The 25,223-nt window shown below is 40.5% G+C and overlaps 1 protein-coding gene across 1 annotated transcript; it reads right to left on the bottom strand.

Moving 5' to 3' along the window:
- Positions 1-12,844: 12,844 nt before the first annotated feature.
- On the bottom strand, positions 12,845-21,637 carry LOC149449538 (protein ripply2.1-like). Its single transcript, XM_089693090.1, has 4 exons — positions 21,382-21,637; positions 20,151-20,232; positions 17,400-17,467; positions 12,845-13,604 (listed from the first exon to the last, which is right to left on the bottom strand). The coding sequence occupies exons 1-4, from the start codon at positions 21,507-21,509 to the stop codon at positions 13,460-13,462; spliced, it is 423 nt and encodes a 140-aa protein (XP_089549216.1). The 5' UTR covers positions 21,510-21,637; the 3' UTR covers positions 12,845-13,459.
- Positions 21,638-25,223: the final 3,586 nt, after the last annotated feature.

The following is a 25,223-nucleotide window of genomic DNA, read 5'->3' as shown; positions in this document are numbered from 1 at the left end:
GGTTTCATTTTTGGGTAAGTCTTTCATAATGTGCTAGTATGCCATGTATGCCAGTACATTATAACATTGTCTTGCAGGGAGAATATTTTTTTTTTTTGCAGCCTTTACTACTGCTTTGAGAGGGGCTGAATTAATTAATAGCCAACTATTCAGTTAGGCTTAATATACTTTAAACCAGACCTTCACTCTCCTATTACACATTACATAATCCTCATAATCCTTGCCCACCCCTCTCCCCGTTACATATTTGATTTTTTTTTTTAGGGAAGTAGCTTTTTCAACAGGTACTTGCTCTCACTTCCTTATTCCTTCTGAGGGTTACCCCTCCTAGGATGACCTCACTGATCCCAGGAGGCTTTGGGGCAATATCACCCAGTCAATGCATCCCGCATGTGCACATCAGTGACTGATCAGGAATCCAAGATAGTGGCACAAAATCAAAGACAGCGCTAAGACATAGGGTTGTTGGCTGGTAAGTTCATGTTTTGTAAAAGTCAACAGTACTTGTAGCTGTTGACTTTAACTTTTTTCAGAACTGGATGAAATTCTTCTTTAACTACCATTGTATCTCTTTCTGATCTTAGAATGTTGGGAGTTAAGATTAACTTCCAGATTCATTTTAGCTTCTAGTTCACAAAAATGCATAAAGTGGGCACAGGTACAATTTCATTTTTTTTCAGGTATTTACCAAAAGATATTCAAGCTATATATAATGGATATGGGATGAAAGTGCACACTCTCAGGTTTAATTTGAGGGTATGTACATCCAAATTGGAGGAAGAGTTTAGGAATTACAGCTCTTAAGAGTAGCCATCCTTCCTTTTTCTAGGGACCAAAAGTAATTGGACAATTGAAACAAAAGCTGTGTCATAAAAAATAAGGAAAATATATGCGAGCGCACACACAAATACAGTATAGCAGCTGCACACCAGGTAACCATAAAAACCTCTTAAAACAATGTAAATCAAAAGATGCAGCGCTGGAAAAGAGATGCTATAGAAATAAATTATTAAATAAACAGTTCATGTGGTGATTTCAAAGTGACTTCAGGTGCTTTCATCTAATCATATCCTCCTGGTGGAAAGGTGCTGTGCGATAAAGTGCAGAAGAAATGCACACTCACCAGAACGCACAAATTAATGAGCGTTTATAAATATATGTTTCTCCTGAGGTCATCTGCTGGTCAAGGTGAAATCTGGAATCCAATAGCCTCCCTCCAGTGCTCCTGGATGTTATTACTAGGACATCAAGGTAATCCCTCGGATGGTGGCCTATGGACTGCTCTTTAATGGTTGTGAACGCTCCTTCCCCAGTAGTCAGATGAATAGCTGCGGATTAATACTCCCCAAGGGAGTCAGAACAAAGACATCTCCATAGTGTAGTAGATATATACTTAATTTTTAAACAATACGGTGGGATTTCTTCATGAATTTGTTGCAGCCATAGAACCAGAATGTAAAAATAACACTACCTTTCTTTCTGAAGAAAGAAAGGTAGTGTTATTTTTACATTCTGGTGAGTGTGCATTTCTTCTGCACTTTATCGAACAGCACCTTTCCACCAGGAGGATATGATTAGATGAAAGCACCTGAAGTCACTTTGAAATCACCACATGAACTGTTTATTTAATAATTTATTTCTATAGCATCTCTTTTCCAGCGCTGCATCTTTTGATTTACAAAAGCTGTGTCATGGCCAAGTGTGGGCTACTCCTTCATTATTTCTTCATCAACTAAGCAGGTAAAAGGTCTGGAATATATTCTAATATAATAATGTGTGGTATTTGCATTTGGAATCTATTGCTGTGAACCTACATCATGCGTTCAAAGGAACTGTCCATGCAAGTGAAACAGGCCATTGAAAGGCTTCAAAAATGAAACAAATCCATCAGAGAGATAACAGCAACATTATTAGAGGCCAAATCAACAATTTGGTACATTTTGAGGAAAGAATTTACTAGTGAGCTCAGCAACATAAATCCAAAGCACACAACGTGATCTGTAAAACATGGTGGAGGCAGTGTGATGGCATGGGCATGCATGGCTTCCAGTGGCACTGGGTCATTGGTGTTTATTAATGATGTGACAGAAGCAGCCGGATGAATTCTGCAGTGTTTAGGGATATACAGTCAGCCAAGATTCAGCCAAATGCAGCAAAATTGATTGGATGGCGCTTCACAGTACAGATGGACAATGATCCAAAACATACTGCAAAAGCAACCCAGCAGCTTTTGAAGGAAAAGAAGTGGAATATTCTGCAATGGCCGCGTCAGTCACCTGATCTCAACCCAACTGTGCATGCATTTCACTTGCTGAAGGCAAAACTAAAGGCAGAATGAACCACAAACAAAGAACAACTGAAGACAGCTGCAGTTAGAGCCTGGCAAAGCATCAGAAAGGAGGAAACCCAGTCTTTGGTAATGTCCATGGGTTCCAGACTTCAGGCAGTCATTGCCAGTAAAGGATTCTCATCAAAATATTAAAAATTAACGTTTTATTTATGATTATATTCATTTGTCCAATTACATTTGAGCCACTGAAAATGGATGGACTGTATATAAAAATGGTTGCAGTTCCTAAAATTTGTACTTGATATTTATGTTCAACCCCTTAAATTAAAGTTGAAAGTCTGCACTTCAAATTAATTTGGATTGTTTCATTTTAATTTATTCTGGTAGCATACAGAGCCAAAAGTATGAAAACTGTGCCCGTGTCCAAATATATATGAACTTAACTGTATATCCAGATTTGTTGATCATTATTTTGCAATGGGCCATCTCTACATTGCATGCATCATTCAAGGCATGCTATTCCATTCCTTTAATTATTAATATTAATATTATTATACAGGATTGATATAGTGCCAACAGTTTGCTCAGCGCTTTACAATATATAACGAAAGACAAAACAGTAACAATACAGTTCAATACAAGAGGGATAGGAGGGCCCTGTTCCTTGGAGCTTACAATCTAGGAGATTTGGTACCCCTTTGTGGGAGTGTTGCAAGCTTAGATTGAATGATGCTTTTGAAATAACGGCATGATATATCCTTCTGGATCCAACATCCATGTAAATCTTGTTGAAGAATTATTTCAGATCTGGATCTATTTATCACTGAAGAAAGAACCTCTTTGGCTAGCCAGGTCTTTAGTGAAAAAAAAATAGCAGTTCAGTTACAGTAAAGGCTCATGCACATGGAAGTTTAGAAACTCAAAAATGCTCAATTGTAAAATTACCAGGGCTTTCCTACAACTGGGGAACAGGAGGTGACTGTATGCAGCCATGCTCATATAAATACCAGTGCGCCTGTGCATAGGTATTTTCCGAGCATGCGTATATGGTATGGTTCCCTGAATGCACAATGTATTTGGAGAGATATACCCAGGGGCGGACTGACAACTCATGGGGCCCCCGGGCAATAGGGGATCACGGGGCCCCTGTGTCCTTGCCCAAACTCAAAAAAGCCTATGAAAAAGGTACCAGGGGCATCTCATGGGCCCCCCTACTGACCCCGGGCTCTCGGGCAGTGCCCGAGTTTCGAAATGGTCAGTCCGCCCCTGGATATACCATATGCACATGCATGAGTAAATGTCAGTGGACAGGAGTATTGGCATTTACACAAGTATGGCTGCGTAAAGTCTTTCACTTTTATGGCCTAATGTACAGCCTGCCTGCAGCTACCCAGTTGTACAAAAGCGCCAGAACGTTTACACTTGAATAACTGTTTGTAAATGAACATAGTGGGAGTGCAATCCACTTTAATAAATGCTACACACAGTTGACTTGGAAGAGCAGGGGCTTACCTACAGGGGTGGCAAGGTTCGCAATTTTGACTCCTGACACCCTGCTCCAGGGGGTCTGTGCAGCTCCCCTGTACACCTGGATAGGAGGGGTGGTAGGGGAGGTATATAGTAGAACCCAGGGGCGGACTGACCATTTGGAAACACGGGCACTGCCCGAGGGCCCAGGGTCAGTAGGGGGCCCCATGAGATGCCCCTGGTACCTTTTTCATAGGTTTTTTTGAGTGTGGGCAAGGACACAGGGGCCCCATGATCCTCTATTGCCCGAGGGCCCCATGAGTTGTCAGTACGCCCCTGGTAGAACCAATGCCCTACATTTTTCTCCTGCAGACTTTCAGCAGCTGCAGGACAATGGAAGGGATCGCTTCCTCTACATGCCGCCCCCGCCACCCCCCTAAATATGTAATTTACCTGCCCCTTCCTTTTCTGAATGGACAGGAATGGTATTGATCACTGAATCTGTTCATTCATAATTGAAGCATAGGAAACTGTATTTATTATGATTCAGTTTGTGAATGAATGGAAGCTATTACTGTCCATTTATTCTGTGAAACTGTCTTTGTCTCAAAGGTGGAATATCAGAGGTCAGTTTAGACCCCTGATACCTCACCAAATCACCCCAACGGGGCTCCTAAAAAATATTCCAAATAAAATTGTAAAAAATAATATAAAAATAAAATAGCAAACAAAAAACTACTGACATCAGTGGTGGAACTATCAGGGTCACAAAGGTCGCACTTGCAACTGGGCCCTGGAGTTTTGCTACCATGGGATGGCCCACTATGGAAGGAAGAGGGCTCGCTGCAGAACATGTGAAAGGGTCTCACTGCATGACTGTAATAAAGGACCCAGTGACAGGAGTAAAGGACCCCTGAATCATTGGGAAGGGCCCCTGCGGGGGGGTCAAAGTCTATATATGCTAAAACAGAGGTTTATGATACATATGTTTATAATTACTATAATGTACAGCGCTGAGCAAACTTTTTGGCTCTATAAATACTGTATAATAATAATAATATTATTATTATTATTATTATACAGGATTTACTGTATATAGCGCCAACAGTTTGTTCCGTGCTTTACAATATAAAGGGAGACAATACAGCAACAATACGGTTCAATACAAGAGGGTTAGAAGGGCTCTGCTCCTTGGAGTTTACAAATGTATGTAAAGCCCCTTTAAGGAACCTCTGTAAAGTGTGGTCCTTTTTCTCCAGTCTAACAGAGCTCCCAACTTGACACATACAGTGATAAAAATAATTATTTGATCCCCTGCAGATTTAGTAAGTTTGCCCACTTACAAAGAAATGAAGGGTCTATAATTTTTATCATAGGTGTAATTTAAATGAGAGAGACAGAATATCAACCAAAAATCCAGAAAAAACACATGATACAAATGTTATAAATTGAGTTGCAGTTCAGTGAGTAAAATAAGTATTTGATCCCCAAGCAAAACATGACTTAGTACTTGGTGGAGAAACCCTTGTTGGCAAGCACAGAGGTAAGACGTTTCTTGTAGTTGGTTACCAGGTTTGCACACATCTCAGGAGGGATTTTGGTCCACTCTTCTTTACAAATCTTCTCCATATCCCTAAGGTTTATTGGCTGTCACTTGGCAACTCGAAGTTTCAGCTCCCTCCATACATTTTCTATAGGAATAAGATCTGAAGACTGGCTAGGCCACTCCATGACCTTAATGTGCTTCTTCTTGAGCCACTCCTTTGTTCTCTTGGTGGTATGTTTTGAGTCATTGTCATGCTGGAAGACCCATTCACGACCCATTTTCAGTGTTCTTGCTAAGGGAAGAAGGTTCACATCCAAGATTTTAAAATATATGACCCCGTCCATTGGCCCCTCATTGCAGCAAAGTCGGCCTGTACCTTTAGAAGAGAAACAGCCCCGAAGCATAATGTTTCCACCTCCGTGCTTGACTGTAGGGATGGTGTGCTTAGGGTAATAGCCAGCATTTTTCTTCCTCCAAACACAGCGAGTCGAGTTAATGCCAAAGAGCTCAATTGTGGTCTCATCTGACCACAGCACTTTCTCTCAATCCTTCGCTGAATCATTTAGATGTTTATTGGCAAACTTCAGATGGGCCTATACATGTGCCTTCTTGAGGAGGAGAACCTTGCGGGTACTGCAGGATTTCAATCCAGGGCGGCATATTGTGTTACCAATGGTTTGTTTGGTGACTGTGGTCTCAACCGTGTAGTTCTGGGCTGATCTCTCACTTTTCTCATGATCATCCTTACCCCATGAGGTGAAATCTTGCATGGAGCTCCAGACCGAGGGCGATTGACGGTTATTTTGTATTTCTTCCATTTTCGAATAATTGTTCCAACAGTTGTCTCCTTTTTACCAAGCTTCTTGCTGATGGTCTTGTAGCCCATTCCAGCTTTGTGCAGGTCTACAATCTTGTCCCCGATGTCCTTTGACAGCTCATTGGTCTTGCCCATGGTTGTGCCCAAGAAAGAGATTCTGTGGACAGGTGTATTTTAAAGACATAACAAGTTGTCATTAGGAGCACTTTCTTAAATTGACAGGACTAATCTATGTACCACATGAGCAAATAACCAGTCTCTGGGAGCCAGAATTGTTGTTGGTTGGTAGGGGATCAAATACTTATTTTACTCACTGAACTGCAACACAATCTATAACATTCATGACATGTTTTTTCTGGATTTTTGGTTGCTATTCTGTCTCTCTCATTTAAATTACACCTATGATAAAAATTATAGACTCATTTCTTTGTAAGTGGGCAAACTTAAAAAAATTTACAAGGGATCAAATAATTATTTTCCCCACTGTATAGCATTAAATAAATTCAAAGCTTGGAGGTAGCCCATTCCTCCTTAAAACTAGTATTAAAAGTCTAAACATTTTAAAAAGCACCAATACTTGTCATACCCCCACTGTTGTAAAACACTTACCTGGCTCCAGTCACCTCACACTGTCTCCAGCTCCAGCGTTGCTGCCTTTACTTCCTGGGTTTATAGGAAAAACTAAGGATGTGGAGCAATAAGCTCCTGCTGCTATCAATTTAACTCCTGTGAGAAGGGAGCGGGGGAAGGATTGCCAGCCCTGTGTGTGTCTCTGCATGCCCACAGCTCGGCACAGGACCAGATAAAAGCACATATGCACGGACACCTTCTTAGCACCTGACTTGCTACAGAAGGCACCCAAAGGAGGGTAGGAGCTTACAATACCAACAGGGACTGCAAAAAGAGAAGGAAAGTGACGTTAATGTGCAATATCATTGCAAAAAGCAGATGTTATTTCTTTTTTTTTCTTTTTTTTAAATCAACTTTAATGCACAAGGAAACACCAAAAGCTGAACACGGCTGAAATGGCAACTGAAGTCCTCTGGTCTACAGAAATACAGACAAAATAAACATGGAAAAATGGAAACCACTCAGATCAATGTCTTAGTTGTGAAGTATCTCCACACAGTGCCACCAATTCAACATATAGTATATTATTAGTACTTGCCTGGAAGAGGGCATATACCTGCCTGCCTGCCTGCCCTGCAGCCCTCGTTCTCCCCTAGTGACATGGCCCTAAAGCAGTGGATGTGTAACTAGAGTTTTAACCATGAGAATATGCTGTTTTTCTGGTGGCAATTGGGCAAGCAGATTTTTTTTTCCAGGTCAGTTCCTTGATGCCCATTTCACGTAATTAAAGGAAAAAACTATGTAGATTGTCCTGTAAATCATACAATAGAATCCATCCATCCAATTTAAAATTTACAGGCCCACTGAGACTTCTGCAGTTCTAGAGGTACCTACCAAATTATGGAGGAGCTTTCCAAAACCATGTACAATGAGGATGAGATACAGTGTAGTTAGCTTTAATAGATCATGTATATTTATTTAGATTTTAGTTTGTACTTAGAAAATATAATCATATTACAGTAGTAAAATGCAATTTTCATACAGAATTATATAGGCTGAAATCCAAGGTACTTTGAAATTTAAATAAGGGGGAAATTATTCGAGTCATTTGCATCAATTTGGCTAATCCAATGAAAAATTGCCTCTGCCTGAAGAGTCACAGATTGTGCTGTAACATTGCCCTCTATAATCCTAATTCTGTGCAGTGTAAATTCTGAGTAATTCACAGAATGTTTGTAAACAGTTGCATTTAGTGTTTTATTGTACTATTGTTTACTATATGTCATCATTTTAGCACTGCATATTTATTGTTTTGTCTATAGGAGGTACAGAGGTTTGCCTTTATATGCTAACTGCTTTTACGTATAGATCTGCGCTCGCAAATACTTCCTATATATTGGGTATATCCTCTGTTAGGCTCCTATTGCTGTCTTGCTCCCATTTGTGAAGATTTCTCTTAAAAAGGTTTAATTGTTATTTATCCCATTTACCTTCCTGTTACACATTTTCACCCAAGGTTTACCTTTGCTGTCAGATTTGGACATTGTGGGGTTTATTTACTCAAGCTGGAGAGTCCAAAATCAGACTCCCTTCTGCATAGAAACCAATCAGCTTCTAACCTCAGCTTGTTCAATGAAGCTTTGGCAATGAAACCTGGAAGCTGATTGGTTTCTATGCAGAAGGGAGTCTGATTTTGGACTCTCCAGCTTTAGTAAATAAACCCCTATTTGTCTGTGTTCATGGAGTGCTGTAATATACACAGCTCAAAAAAATTAAAGGAACACTTTTTAATCGGCGTATAGCATCAAGTCAATTAAACTCCTGGGATATTGATTTGGTCAGTTAAGTTGCAGAGGGTATTGTTAATCAGTTTCAGCTGCTTTGGTGTTAATGAAGTTAACAAGTGCACTAGATGGGCAACAATGAGACGACCCCTAAAACAGGAATCGTTTTACAGGTGGAGGCCACTGACATTTTTTTTCCCTGCTCATCTATGCGGTTTTTCACTAGTTTTGCATTTGGCTAGGGTCGGTGTCACTACTGGTAGCATGAGGCGATACCTGGTTCCTACAGAGGTTGCACAGGAAGTCCAACTCCTCTATGATGGCACATCAATACATGCCATTGTCAGAAGGTTTGCTGTGTCTCCCAGCACAGGCTCAAGAGCATGGAGGAGATTCCAGGAGACAGGCAGTTACTCTAGGAGAGCCCTACAAAATGACCTCCAGCAGGCCACTGGTATGAATGTCTCTGACCAATCAGGAAACAGACTTCATGAGTGTGGCTAGAGGGCCCGACGTCCTCTAGTGGGCCCTGTGTTCACTGACCAACACCATAGAGCTCAATTGACATTTGACAATGAACACCAGAATTGGCAGGTCCGCCAATGGCGCCCTGTTCTTTGCACAGATGAGAGCATCTGATAGATGTGAAAGGATCTGGAGAAGCTGTGGAGAATGTTATGCTGCCTGTAACATCGTTCAACATGACCGTTTTGGTGGTGGGTCAGTGATGGTCTGAGGAGGCATATTCATGGAGGGACACACAGACCTCTACAGGCTAGACAATGGCACCTTGACTGCCATTAGGTATCGGGATGAAATCCTTGGATCCATTGTCAGACCCTACATTGGTGCAATGGGTTCTGGGTTCCTCCTGGTACACGACAATGCCCTGCCTCATGTGGTGAGTGTATGCAGACAGTTCCTGGAGGATGAAGGAATTGATACCATTGAATGGCCCCCACGCTCGCATGACCGAAATCCAATAGAACACCTCTGTGATATCATGTTTCGGTCCATCCGCTGCTGCCAGTTTGCACCTCAGACTGTCCAGGAGCTCAGTGATGCCCTGATCCAGATCTGGGAGGAAATACCCCAGGACGCCATACATCATCTCATTAGGAGCCCCAACACTGTCAGGCATACATACAAGCACACGGGGACCATACAAACTACTGAGTACCATTTTACGTTGCTGCAATGAAATTTCAGCAAAATGAACTAGCCTGCATAATTTTTTAATTTTGATTTTTGGGTGTCTTTGAATTCAGTCCTCTGTAGGTTGATAAATTTCATTTCCATCAAACGAAGAGGGCATCCTTACGTTCCTAAATAATTACTCAGTCTATATCAGTTTAGATATCCAGCATAATTTTTTTTCCCCATTGAGATCAGATGTGGTTTCAAAGTGTTCCTTTAATTTTTTTGAGCAGTGTATATAACTGCAGTATAGCAGTGTATACATGTTTTGTATGCATTTAATTATATATATTTATTGATAAATAATTTCTCTCCTGTATGAATACCTATAAAGTCATTACTACTTTAAAAAATGTGTTACACCACTCATCCCCTACCTTAGCCACTATCTTTTGATAATGTCATATCTTGTTTTTGTGATGTTACAGAAACCGTACCATTTTGGGAAGAGGATGGTGGGAAATTGTGTTTGAAATTATACTTTGTTTTCCCCATTTCATTTAGCTGTATTTACCAATTCCAAATCAAAATTACATTACCTTGATTTCTCGATTTGCTTAAAATAATGTGTCTGCCACAATCCTTTGATAAATGTTCTCAATAGAGTCCATAATATTTGTATTGTTTAGCATTACACATGGTCTGCACTCATGTGCACCACTTTTACAATAGCCATGATAACAATATATGTAAAATAACTTACAGAACTACAGTACTGAATTTCTTAATATTGCATGTAATCTACTGTAAGAGTTGTCTAGAACCATTTTCTATTATGATAAATATTTACAGCTGCATGCTACTGCACATCATTTTGGTCTAATCTAAGCCCTCTCTTTTTTTGGGGGGCTCAAATACAAATAAATTAAATAGTTTCCAATAGAGAAAAAAAAAAAAAAATTAAAAATATATATAATAAATCTACCTGCTAAGTTGAGTAGCTGGCACTCCCAGATACCCCCAATTTGGTTCCTCTTACTCACCCTGGTTCCTCTTAGTGCACCCTGCACCTCATTCCTGGCTCATCAGTGTATAGGACATCCTAATTAGTGAATAAAAGGTCTGTGGTAATTAAAAAAAAAAAAAAACCACACAAGACATGCCAGAGCTTATGGCCACAGTGACTGTTTGCTATTTGAATACCAATTTTCTGTGGTTTTGATATGCTCTTGGGATGTTCTACAGGAAAGTGAAACTGGGGTGCAGGCACCTGCCTATGCAATGAAAGAAATTGTATTTATATTAGAATACAGTGTTATATCTTTACATCAATCATACTGATACGTTCACACAAGTGCCAATATTGAATGGCAATCAATTAAATTACAAGCATATTTTTGTTAGTGATGAGTATAAACAATGGTAAAATTTAGTGAACACTATGAATTATAGAAGGTATAAAGCTGATTTTCTCCAAGTTTCATTGTCTCTCTTCTTTTACTACCTACATTATTATACTTCTCTTAAAGACAAGTAGACTTAATCATTTAATATTTTATTATAAATAATATCTTACAACATAGAAAAAGTACAAATATAATAAATAAGTATATACATTTACATTCAAGGCAGAAAGTGCTTGCTTTGGATCAGCTGCATACATTGCATTGGCTTCTACAAGTATCTGCATAGTTCTAGATTGGAAGACTGCTATATTTCAGCAATGGAAGAACACTACATCACATAGAAGATTATAATACAATCAATCTATGTTTGTTTTCCCACCACTGTCTTTTGTAAGACATTAGAGCAGCTCTACAGTTGAGGCATATGTGCTTAGATGGCATAGCTTGGCGCACATGGGCCCGTCATAATACAGGATGACAGCATTTGGGACATTCGTAGATAAGGTATTTCTCATTTCCAGGGTTTTTGCTAAAATAAACACCCATGATTTTTGCAATAACAGAGTTAATAGGAGACTGAACTAGTAAATCAGTAAAAGGACAGAAAAGAGTCTTCGTATATTACAAAGCATTGTTTATAGAGATATATTTAATCAGATTTTTTGTTTGTTGTAGTAGTAAACTTTTGAATTAATGCATGGAATGTAAGACAATGCTAAAATGAGACAGCATAATGATAGCAATTGCCTTGACCGGGCATTATGGCAACTGTCAGAATATCTGTTTTTTAGAGAAATCCATTAGTGAGTAACTGGAAAATAGAAATAAAAGTATGCATGTGCTGTAAACCTCAGGACAGCAGCTATCAAGCTCTGCTTAAAACATACACTGTCAAGAGTGATAATTAAGCCTTGAAAAGGAATCAAGCAACAGACTTTACATGCCCCAGGCGTCTGTTTCTCTTGTTGGTATAACTGTTACACGTTACACCACCCCACTAATTTAAGTCCCCTTGGTGCCAGTAATCTGGTGATCTGGGAATTCCAATTGCTGAGATTTGTGGATTTTGGTATTCCCCATCTCGCTTGTTATCTCTCACAAAGAGAGGGGAGAAAGGAAAATGTGTAGCACATAATGTGACTGTATAATACAAACCCATGCAGAGGTAGATATGGTTACTCCATGAAATCTACAGTGAATGTTATAATACTGAGAATAATGGCTCATTCACACTGGCACTCAGTCCTGTGCAATGGCCAGGGCTGTTTTAATTTTTTCACTGCTGGGCTGTGTGCAGGCAGCCCATAGAAAGTGAATGGGAGTGTATCAGCAGTATGGACTCATGATCAGCAGAGTTTGACAGGTATGAATTGACTGCTGCAAGAACTTGAATGCATAGGCCATGCACTTTTCCCTGCATAGGCCATGTTTTGGGGCCCGTGTACCCATCCCTACATACCTGTCAAACTTGGCTGTGCGGGTGAGTCCATACAGCCAATACATTCCCATTCACTTTCTATGATTATGATGTGTGTGAAAGTCCTAAAAAAAGGGAAAACGGTCAGAGCAGAAGCAGAACAAGACATGAGCTGCCACCAACGACTTGTTTTTGAAGGTGTATGTTCTGGAGTGGTTTTCTTTATTCTTCCTTCACTAATCAAGTTATCACTGACCCAGAGGAAGAACACACACATCAGGTGTCCTATTATCAGATTTCACATGCTTGTTTTAGGTTAGTGATTCACATAGTAGTGAAGGAAATGTAATATAAATATATATATATATGGTAACCGGTATGATATACATGGCAACCGGTGTGCACCTTTAAAAATAAGTCAGTAATGGCATTGGCCATATTTCTGTCCTGATATTTTGCATTTAGGGAAAACCGGGTGGGCTTTCTGGCTTAGCATTACTACAAATGTTCTTGGATACTTATTCACTGCCCAATTATAGTATATGCTTAGAGTTCTTCTTTAAAGTTACATTCTCATCTGTATCATCTGTGCACATGCTGCCATCCTCTTAGTTTTAATATACTCCCAAAACTGTTTACAGTTTACTCAGGTACTGGCTTCATTAAGGACCCATTTGCATTGTGTGTTCTTTATGTATTAAAGTGTGTTGCACTGAAATAAATGCAATTCTGACACACAAATACAGCCCAGTTATAGAACAGGTCGCAAACTTTTTTCTATAATGCACTATAGTGTTACTAGGAGTTGCTGCATGTTGTGTGTGTTGCCTAAGTGCATTGGCATCAATAAGGGGCAACACAAAGTATTGATGCATGTAATATGCATTGTGGTGCATTATAGTAATGCACCACAATGCATAGATTTAAATCTGCCCTGAAACTTGCAATATAATGGCCTGTAAGGACCAGAATTGCAGCCCTGATTACAGTATACTGTAGCTTACAACATTATATATTTAACAGCTTTAATTCTCAACAAATTCTTCATCCTCGCTGCTGCTGTCCGATTCCTGATACAAGGAGATGGTAGCCTGAACAGGGAAGTTCCTCAGTAGTTCCTCTGCCTCTTGGTACAGAAAATCATAACACTTTGATTTGGGCCAGAATAACCTGAAAGGTAAGACAAAACAGGACAATGTTATATAGCCTGTATGTGAAAAAACTAAAGAGCAATTGGGAACTAATGGCATCACAAAGAAACATATGGGTTGATTTACTAAAACTGGAGAGTGCAAACTCTGGTGTGGCTGTGCATGGGAGCCAATCAGCTTCCAGTTTTTTTTCTCAGAGCTTAATGGAACAAGCTGAAGTTAGAAGCGGATTGGCTACCATGCACAGCTGCACCAGATTTTGCACCCCATATTGTAAAACATTTATTAACAAAGTAGTATAAAGTGCAGTACTCTATAGCAACCAGATTTTAATGAAGCCTGGTTGAAATCTGGGTCCTTACTCTTGCTGTGGGTTACTGTATGTTGCGGTTTGCCTTGAAAAAGTATACAGAAAAAAATGAATGGTTGAGACATTTCTTATAACAGATTGTAAAGCGATATACCTTATCCCAGGGCATGCAATAGGGATCAGCTTTTAGTAGGCATCATGTTGGAAATAATGAAAGACGTAAACTACTGTAATTGCGCAGTCACCGATTATCTGCAGTTAGCAACAGTTGTTTGCTGCTGTGCAAGCTATTTACGTCCAAAGACAATCTGTCCCTAACTGCAGGAAATAATTGGATTTATGATTACATCCATACATCAGTTGACAGCTGTCAGACTATCATTGCTTTTTACCTGTTCATCTGCTGTATTTGTGGGATAGCAGAAACATTTTTGCCCCATGAATGAAGACTAAAGCCAACTTCAGGATAAGCAAATATTTTGTAAATAAGTTTCCCATGTGTATTCTTACTTGAATCTTGCTGTGCTTTGTGGATTTCTTCCAGATCTGTGCAGTAAATAAGTGTGAACCTTTGTGCAGGAGTTTCCTGTAATAAAGACCAGTCAGTGCTGCTTTCTCTGTGCAGGGTGACTGGCCTTGTAGCCACCCCCTCCTGTAGTTCTCTACTGGCAGCCTTTAGTAAGTGGACCTGCTGGGTCCCTCCAACAGGTCTGCTCAATGAACAGGCTATGTAAAACAAGGCGATTATGTCACTGCTACCTTTACAAGATAATATCTGGGTTATAAAAAAGGCATTTGATGCACACAAAGTGGATATATGCTTTGTGGTTATTGAGTAATATACAATTACAGGCCACTTTATTAGGGTGACCTGTTCAATTGCTTGGTAACACAAATTGCTAATCAGCCAATCACATGGCAGCAACTCAATACATTTAGACGTGGTGAAGACAACTTGAAGTTGAAACCGAGCATCAGAATGGAGAATAAAGGGGATTTAAGTGACTTTGAACGTGGCATGGTTGTTGGTGCCAGACAGGATGGTATGAGCATTTCAAAAACTGCGGACCTACTGGGATTTTCACGCACAACCATCTCTAGGGTTTACAGAGAATGGTCAAAAAAAAAAAAAAAAGGAAAATATCCAGTAAGCTGCAGTTGTGTGGACGAAAATGCCTTGTTGATGTAAGAGGTTAGAGGAGAATGGGCAGACTGCTTTAGCTGCAACATTCAGATGACAGGGTCTGAATTATGCGTAAACATGAAAGCATGGATCCATCCTACCTTGTATTAACGGTTCAGGGTGGTGGTGGTGTAATGTGTGGGGGATATTTTCTTGGCACTAGCAGGTGTACCTAATAAAGTGGCTGGAAAGTATTTTAATGAATGTTTGTGCCTGGAGTTCAGCTTTAAACAATTACCAAGAAACAAAATTATGATACTTTGTTACAAGATGCTATTACTAAAGGTGTCAGAAAACCATATTTACAGTATGAATAAACCTAGCATGTCTTCATATGTGTAAAGGGACAGTAATTGAGTCAAATATATAAATACCATTCACGTATTGGCTAGGGTCTTACACTCACAGCAGTTGATCTGGGTGTCTTATTTTGTGGCAGCTGATAATACAGTAAACCTTTACATTACCATTCATGGCAATGTAATAGGTTAAGACCCCTTTCACACGGGGCAGAATATGATGTGCCTACTAATCCCCTGCTGATCAGAGCAGAGTGGGCAGATGGCAGGTCCATGTCCACTTAATTTATGTAAAGAGGACAGGGACAGAGCCGGGAGTAAACCGGTTTCACTGTATTTACACCCGACTGCCCTCTGATCTGATTCGCCTATACAGAGGGGGACAGATCCCCTTCTATTTTTTTTTTCTGGTGGACTTTATTGGATTGGAGGTAGGTGGGTGTAAAAACAGACACCAGTCCATAGGGATACATAGGCCATCCAATCAGGTCCACCTGAAAGAAGAAAAAAAAAACAAAAAAACAAAAATGACAGATGGACCCAGTCTGATTGCCTGTGTCAAATGCATCAGGTGTTATAAGGATCCATCTTATCTGACTGAGCCCCTCCAACATTACACTGTAAACTTCAAGTATAAATGGACTTAAACCTTACCCAGGGCTAAGGACCCACAACCTTACCGAGGGCTAAGGGCCCACTCCCATGTGAAAAAAGTTGATTCTGCTAATGTTCCACAAGGAAACAAGCATTGCATTGTGGAAGTTAGGTAGAGAGTCATGTGCTTAGCCATAAAGCTGGCCATACATGGCCAAGCTTTTAGACTTCAGCCAGGGGGCTTGTTTCATCCACAACTGTGGGGGGAGTCCACACGCCGATAAAAATGTGGATTGTCCCTGCATGACCGGCTGAACTTTGAACAGCATGGCCAGCTCAAGAGTCTAGCAGGCAAACAGATAGGGGAGGGGGAGTGTAAAGAAGGGGACCATAGGTTCCATAATATAACAGGTATCTAGCAGCCCTGTTACTTTGCTCTAAATGGGCATAGTTTAACCTCTTCCCATCCGGCAGAGCTAATAAATGGCCGGACGGGAGCACTGCCAATGAGGGTGGACATTTCTAAACGACTCCCCGCATCCATTGCCTGTGTGCACTCCCTGGGAGCTTGCAGCACCATGATCAGAGGACACAGATCTCTGTGTGAGGTTCTGATTCATGTGATCCCTGATTGGCCAATCAGTGATCACCTGAATAGTAGTAAACAAGATGTCACTTCCTGACATCATTGCTTACTACCTGTGAAATCTGAGAATGATCACAGCAGTCACATGGTACAAGACTATTCACAAAAGCCTTGTACCATGTGACAAGCGGTGACTAATCACAGCTCTCACAGTATTTCTCAATGGCTGCAGGAATACAACAAGAGAGAAGGAGAAATTATTGCTTTTACAGCCTTTATGGGAGTAAAAGCAATCAGTGTAAAAAAAGAAAAAAAAAAAATCTTCATCACCCCCCACAAGTAGTACAGTGTCACTATGGTGACACTATACTGCTAAGGGTGACAGTATGTTTAAAAAAAAATAATAAAAAAAAACATTTAAATTATAATTTGGTTATAAACTAATTTGGGTTTTTTTTTTTGCTAAAAAGATAGATCAATACATTTTGGCCAAGATTTATGAAGAAAAATTTGCAAAATGTTATAAGAAATACAAATTCAACATTTCTGGACTTTCATTTATATAGAAAAATATAAGAATCCCAACGGTGAATAAATACCACCAAAATAAAGTTTTATCAGTCTCAAAAAAACAAAACAAAAACAAAATGCTAAAAAATTCATATGGGTACAGTGTTGCATGACCGCACAATTGTCATTCAAAGTGTGATAGGACTGAAAGCTGAAAATTGGCCTGGACAGGAAGGGGGTGAAGGTACTTAATATGCCATGTTTTACATGTTGCCTATTGGTGTTTTCATCTGAACCTCTTTTCATAAGGTTGTCCCAATTCATAAACTTACTTAACCGGGTGCTGAAAGGCTGGTAGCTTCACTTTGTCTGTAATGGCTCCCTGATTTGAATTGTGAGACTAAAGTAGAAGAAAAAAATCTTAAGTCACAAGGAAATAAGAGTCACCCACAATATAAGAAATGTAATGTTATTAATTGCAATGAAAAAAAAGGGTAATAATGCTTAAAATAAAAAAAGTCTGAATTAAAAATCTGAACATAGTAAGGGGGAGGGGACGTTTGGACCCCTTGTTGCATTGTGCCTTACGTAGATGATGGAGATGTCTGGCACAAGAATAGTTCTTGATGTTTTAGCGACCAGTTTCACTTTTTCATACTTCAGTGGGATTGGGGGGGGAGAGAGAGGCTGACTGGTTGCACTGAATAGCAAAAGCTGTTACTTTCAGATACTTGTATGCATGAGGACCAATGTTATTATAGAACTGTACCAAACAACTTATAGAATGACAGTGATGTTCCTACACAAAGGAAACCTGTTCTTGGAAATACATAGACTGACTTGCTGACCTCTACCTATGCCATCTGCCTGGCTCACATACTGATCCAGGAGCTTCAATACAGTCTGTATTAAAGTGTTTGTAATGGAAGAAGTTTTTTTTGTCACTGCATTCTCTACATTATGGTAACAAACCTTTCAGGGTCAGCTCCCCCCCTGTACCCCCTAAATACTTACCTCAACCTAATCTCGATCCAGTGCTGTGTCCGAGAGCAGAAGTGCTCTCTCTTCTCACTGGTCATTTAGGTAGCAGCAGGAGCCATTGGATCCTGTAAGGAGGGAGTGGAAGGTGTTGTGCGTGTCTACAATAGCACTCAGAGCAGCCTTTGGTCGAGCCTGCACCAGTGCCCCCATAGCAACTTGACAGGTACTCAGAAGGGAGAAGGAGCCAAGAGCACCAGTGGGGGACCACAGAGTAGGTAAATATAACACCTTCAGTATTTTCAGGAAAAAAAAAAAAAAAAAGCTTTGGGCTATCTAACATGGATGGACCACCACATGCCCACTGGGCTGTGTTCTGACAGCCAGTGGCAGCTGTCAGAATACCTAAACTGCATTTGATTGGATGCAGGCTAGAATCTTCAAAGGATATTGGGTGGGAGGTGACCAGCAGGGCCACCCACAAAGTGAGTTTCAGCTAGCTTATTCATGCAATGGGGATGAGTTACTACAACTGCAGAGTGCAAAATCTGGTGCAGCTCTGCAGAGAAACCAATCAGCTTCCAGGTTTTCTTGTCAAACCTTAATTGAACAAGGTGAAGTTAGAAGCTAATTGGCTACCATGCACAGCTGCACCAGATTTTACACTCTCCAGTTTTAGAGAATCAACCTCATTGCATGGCCAGCTTAAAGCAGTATTATACCTAAAAACTAACATTTATTATATTACAGTTTACCAATTCTTAGATGTGATAGCTGCATTGGTTTTCCCTCTTCTTTTTTCATCTGGTGAACCAGCCAGCAAGTCTGTTTTTCAGAAGCACAATCTCTCCAGCAGAATGTGCCAGTTTACAGGGATGAAACAGACTATGTACCTCTGGCAGGGATGATTAAAATGAACATTTATTCAGGTATAATCGTTATCCCAAAAGGAACAACAGTGTTTGCTGTAATTTATGGATTATAAAGTGTGAGCTGGCATTTGGCTTTAGTTAATTTGTTAGTATATTTAAATCTACAACTACATTTAACACTTTATTTCTCTCCCAGACTGGCAATGCTGTGCCTCCTGTGTTGTGTCTCACTAATACAGAAGGTGTGTTACTGGCCAGATCACCAGGTGAAAACTGAGGGAAAAAGCCTAAAAAAGGAAAACTAATACAGTACATCTAATGAATGGTAAGCTGCAATATATTAAATGTTTGGGGTTTAATACCACTTTAAGGCTATGTTCACACTAGCGTTGTGTGCAGGCGGCAGAGAGGCGTTTGGGAAGCATTTTTATGGCTTCCCAAACGCCTCGGACAATTCTGCACATTGCAAAACATGGTGCTGTTCTAACGGGAGCGTTAGTGTCGTGGCAAAATGGACGCCTCTGGTGGAGTGAAGCCTCCTATTCTAGTCTATGGTGCCGCTCTGCAAACGCCCGGTCGGCATTTGCAGCGCGGTTACGGGGCGTTTGTGGAGCGGTAACACCATTTAAGCTTCATTATAAACGTTTGTGGGGCGTTTTTAGCACTCGGCAAACGCCTAGCAACTTCCGCTAAACCACGCTCCGCAAATGCCGGACCAACACTTGCCAAACGCTATAGGGGCGTTTGGCAAGCATTGGTAAAACAATCAAGTGTGAATGAGCCCTAAGACTGTATGTCTGTGTTGAAAGAGAAAAAAAAAATAATATATATATATATATATATATATATATATATATATATATATATATATATATATATGCACACGCACTATAAAATGATATAATATGGTAGGCATGCTCTCCCTGTGCCCGTGTGGGCTTCCTCCAGGTACTCCGGTTTCCTCCCACACAAGGACATGCTAGTAGGTTAATTGGCTCCTGTCTAAATTGGCCCTAATGTGTATGAACGTGAGTTAGGGACCTCAGATTGTACGCTCCTTGAGGGTTAGGGACTGATGTGAACCTACTATATATGTAAAGCGCTGTGTAAATTGATGGCGCTATATAAGTACCTGTAATAAATAATAAATAGAGGCCTCAGAGATATAACCATTGCAAACATGTTTTTAGCACAATAATACATAGAAGTTGAATGCTGATTTTGGGTAGTTACCTGCAGTATATTGTTAGCGGTTTGCTGAGCAGGCATTGATGTCACTGGGGTATCATACCAGGGTCTCCACATCCCCCCACACCTGGAAGATACACAAAGGGCTCTCAGAGTGACCACATATAATCTTTTAGTTGAAGTGACAGGGTCTCTTTATGAGGAAATACAGAGGTTGCCATTGCTGATCCTCTCTTTTGAAAATACTAGTTCCTTAGCTGAGATGTAGATCCAAAGGCATCAGTATTTTCTAGCTTACTAATTTGGAACAAGTATGCAAATAGCTATTCTTACTTTGCTCTGATTTTTATGTCTCAAAGTTTTAGGCCAGAAACAGCCAGGCAACCTGAATGTAGCCAAAGAAGATTAGAGATGGCAGCTTCTATATTAATCTCACATTAGGTTTCCTTTAAGCAGCTCACAAACAAAGCCCACCACACATCCTACAATCTGATTGAACCACAGCACCACCTGCCTGGAGTGTGCCTGTGTGGATTTCCTCCGGATACTCTAGTTTCCTCCCACACTCAAAAAATAAAAAAAAATAAAAAATAAAACCACACACACGCTGGTAGGTGAATTGGCCCATGTCTAAATTGGCCCTAGTATGTGTATGTATGATTGTAGGTTAGGGACCTTAGATTGTACGCCCCCTTGAGGGTTAGATACTGATGTGAATGTACAATATATATGTAAAGCACTGCGTTATATTTGATGGCGCTATATAAGTACCTGAAATAAATAAAATAATAAACAACCTTCTTTAGATCTACTAACAATGCCTGTCTGATTGGACAAACATTGATTGGACAGATTACAGACCCTTGTATTATAAATTGACTGTATAAAGATTGTAAGGCTCACCACATATGTTACAATTTGATAGTGCAATCAACTTTATATCCACCAAAACTATGTATAATGGAGGAGATACCAGTCAATTTATATACAGTCAGACCCTTGCACTGCATACGCATTGGTAGAGGCGAGATTGCAGCATCAGATTGTAATGTGTATGGGGACCTTAATAAGGGAGCACCAAATTTACGTCATGTTACGTCATTTCTATTTGTTTCCAATTTTTCAATTACATCTACATACAACTGAATGTTAACTATTGGCTACAGCACTTCATCACATACAGCTCTCACTGATGGATCTACACATCTTACACATTATGTTCAGCTATGATAGTGACAGCAGTCTAGACTGTATAACAATAGGATGTATGACAGACCTCTCATCATCAGACGTGTGCTGGGCTCTCCTCTGCTCTCCTGTCTGATGAGATTCCATTGTGATCCTGGCTGGGTCTGTTCCTTCTCCCCCAATGCTGTGTCTGTACACTGTCCCAGCTCCTGTCATTTTATCCTGCCCGGGGGGCCCCGCCCCTGACAGCAGGGGGAGACACCGAGGTGTCAGTGCAGCCTGAAAGTACACATGGCCAGGTGTCAATGTACACACAGGGGGATCAGGACACGTGCTGGGGCAGATGGCTGGGAGAGAGCTGTCCTCCTCCTCCCCCTCCCAATGCTGCTGACTCCACTAGACCTGACACTGATCAGATCAGAATTACAACAGTCTCTTCTATCTGAATTCATTGTATCTTTTCTAGATTGGATTTAAATTGTATGAAGTGTTTAAATACATTGGGTGTATATATATATATATAATTATTATTATTATTATTATACAGTATTTATAAAGCGCCAGTAGTTCGTTCAGCGCTGTACATTACAAAGGGGGACAGAACATGTGACAGAACAATACTAATACAATGCAAAACATGAGGGGATTGAGGGCCCCTCATATATATATGCTATAAAACGTCCACACACCCCTGTTAAAATGTCAGGTTTCTGTGATGTAAAAAAATTAGGCAAAGATAAATAATTTCATAACTTTTTCCACCTTTAATGTGACCTATAAACTGTACAACTCAATTGAAAAACAAACGGAAATTTTTAGGGGTGGAGCAGCAGAAGGAAGCATAAAAAACTAAAATAATGTGGTTGCATAAGTGTACACACCTTCTTATAACTGGGGATGTAGCTGTGTTCATAATTAAGCAATCACATTCAAAATCATGTTAAATAGGAGTTAGTACACACCTGCCATCATTTAAAGTGCCTCTTATTAACCCCAAATAAAGTTCAGCTATTCCAATAGGTCTTTCCTGATATTTTCTTAGTTGCACCCTACAGAAAAAGCCATGGTCCGCAGAGAGCTTCCAAAGCATCAGAGGGATCTCATTGTTTAAAGGTATCAGTCAGGAGAAGGGTACAAAAGAACATCCAAGGCATTAGATATACCATGGAACACAGTGAAGACAGTCCTCATCAAGTGGAAAAAATATGGCGCAACAGTGACATTACCAAGAACTGGACGTCCCTCCAAAACTGATGAAAAGATGAGAAGAAAACTAGTCTAGGAGGCTGCCAAGAGGTCTACAGCAACATTAAAGGAGCTGCAGGAATATCTGGCAAGTACTGGCTGTGTGGTACATGTGACAACAATCTCCCATATTCTTCATATGTCTGGGCTATGGTGTAAAGTGGCAAAAACACATGTGAAGACTCCCAAGAGCATGTGGGAAAATGTGTTATGGTCTGATGAAACCAAGGTTGAACTTTTTGGCCATACATCCAAAAGATATGTTTGGTGCAAAACAACACTGCACATCACCAAAAGAACACCATACTCACAGTGAAGCATGGTGGTGGCAGCATCATGCTTTGGGGCTGTTTTTCTTCACCTTGCCTTAGTCAAGGTAGAGGGAATTATGAACAGTTCCAAATACCAGTCAATATTGGCACAAAACCTTCAGGCTTCTGCTAGAAAGCTGAACATGAAAAGGAACTTCATCTTTCAGCATGACCACGACCCAAAACATACATCCAAATCAACAAAGGAATGGCTTCACCAGAAGAAGATTAAAGTTTTGGAATGGCCCAGCCAGAGGCCAGACCTGAATCCCATCGAAAATCTGTGTGGTGATCTGAAGAGGGCTGTGCACAGGAGATGCCCTCACAATCTGACAGATTTGGAGTGTTTTTGCAAGGAAGAGCGGGCAAAAATTGCCAAGTCAAGATGTGCCATGCTGATAGACTCATACCCAAAAAGACTGAGTGCTGTAATAAAATCAAAAGGTGCTTCAACAAAGTATTAGTTTAAAGGTGTGCACACTTATGCAACCATATTTTAGTTTTTCTTCCCTCCACCTAAAAGATTTCAGTTTGTTGTTCAACTGAGTTGTACAGTTTATAGGTCACATTAAAGGCAGAAAAAGTTCTGGGATAATTTATCTTTGTCTCATTTTTTTACATCACAGGAACCTGACATTTTATACACACATACATACATACATACAATAGAATGAGTATATACAATAAAAAAAGTATAAGTTATTGCTCCAACAAAGTATAATCCAGTCAATTCAGGCATCCCTGCCCCTTTTAATGACCTAAAGAAATGAAGATACATGTGTCCAGATCCTTAATGGCTTCCATATATGCAACACATGATTGATCGATGTGTGTGTGTGTATACACTATATTGCCAAAAGTATTGGGACATCCCTCCAAATCATTGGATTCAGGTGTTCCAATCACCTCCATGGCCACATGTGTATAAAATCAAGCACCTAGGCATGCAGACTGCTTCTTCAAACATTTGTGAAGGAATGGATCCCTCTCAGGAGCTCAGTGAATTTAAGCATGGTACTGTGATAGGTTGCCACCTGTGCAGTAAGTCTATCTGTGAAATTCCTTGCTACTAAATATTCCGCGGTCAACTGTTAGTGGTATTATAACAAAGTGGAAACAACTGGGAACAACAGCAACTCAGCCATGAAGTGGAAGGCCATGTAAAATGACAGAGCAAGGTCAACACACGCTGAAGCACACAGTGCACAGAAGTCGCCAACTGTCTGCAGAGTCAATAGCTAAAGACCTCCAAACTTTGTGTGGCCTCTAGATTATTACAACAGTCCATAGAGAGTTTCATGGAATGGGTTTCCATGGCTGAGCAGCTGCATGCAAGCCTTACATTACCATGCAAAGCATCGGATGCAGTGGTGTTAAACATGCTGCCACTGGACTCTAGAGCAGTGGAGACGTGCTCTTTGGAGTGATGAATCACGCTTCTCTGTCTGGCAATCCCATGGACATGTCTGGGTTAGGCAGTTGCCAGGAGACCGGTATTTGCCTGACTGCATTGTGCCAAGGGTAACATTTTGTGGAAGGGGGATTATGGTGTGGGGTTGTTTTTAGGAGTTGGGCTTGGCCCCTTAGTTCTAGTGAAGGAACTCTTAAGGCGTCAGCATACCAAGACATTTTGGACAATTTCATGCTCCCAACTTTGTGGGAACAGTTTGGAGATGGCCCCTTCCTGTTCCAACATGACTGCGTACCAGTGCACAAAGCAAGGTCCATAAAGACGTGCATGAGCGAGTTTGGGGTGGAGGAACTTGACTGGCCTGCACAGAGTCCTGACCTCAACCAGATAGAATACCTTTGGGATGAATTAGAGCAGAGACTGCGAGCCAGGCCTTCTCATCCAACATCAGTGTCTGACCTCACAAATGCGCTTCTTAAAGAATGGTCAAAACATTCCCATAGATACACTCCTAAACCATGTAAACGGCCTTCCCAGGAGAGTTGAAACTGTTATAGCTGAAAAGGGTGGGCCAAATCAATATTGAACCCTACGGACTAAGACTGGGATGCCATTAAAGTTCATGTGCGTGTAAAAGCAGGTGTCCCAATACTTTTGGCAATATAGTGTACACATACACTCACCAGCCACTTTATTAGGTACACCTGTTCAATTACTTGGTAACACAAATTGCTAATCAGCAAATCACATGGCAGCAACTCAATGCATTTAGGCATATAGATATGGTGAAGACAACTTGCTGAAGTTCAAACCGAGCATCAGAATGGGTAAGAAAGGGGACTTAAGTGACATTGAATGTGGCAAGGTTTATGGCTGGTCTGAGTTTTCAAAAACTGCTGATCTACTGGGATTTTCATCCACAACCATCTCTAGGGTTTACAGAGAATGGTCCGAAAAAGAAAA

The sequence above is a fragment of the Staurois parvus genome, unplaced genomic scaffold (genome assembly GCF_062004578.1).
Source record: "Staurois parvus isolate SC_StPar_1 unplaced genomic scaffold, SC_StPar_1.0 ptg000613l, whole genome shotgun sequence".
Taxonomy (NCBI): Eukaryota; Metazoa; Chordata; class Amphibia; order Anura; family Ranidae; genus Staurois; species Staurois parvus.
The sequence above is the reverse complement of the archived record's forward strand: the minus strand, read 5'-3'. Positions and strand labels throughout refer to the sequence as shown.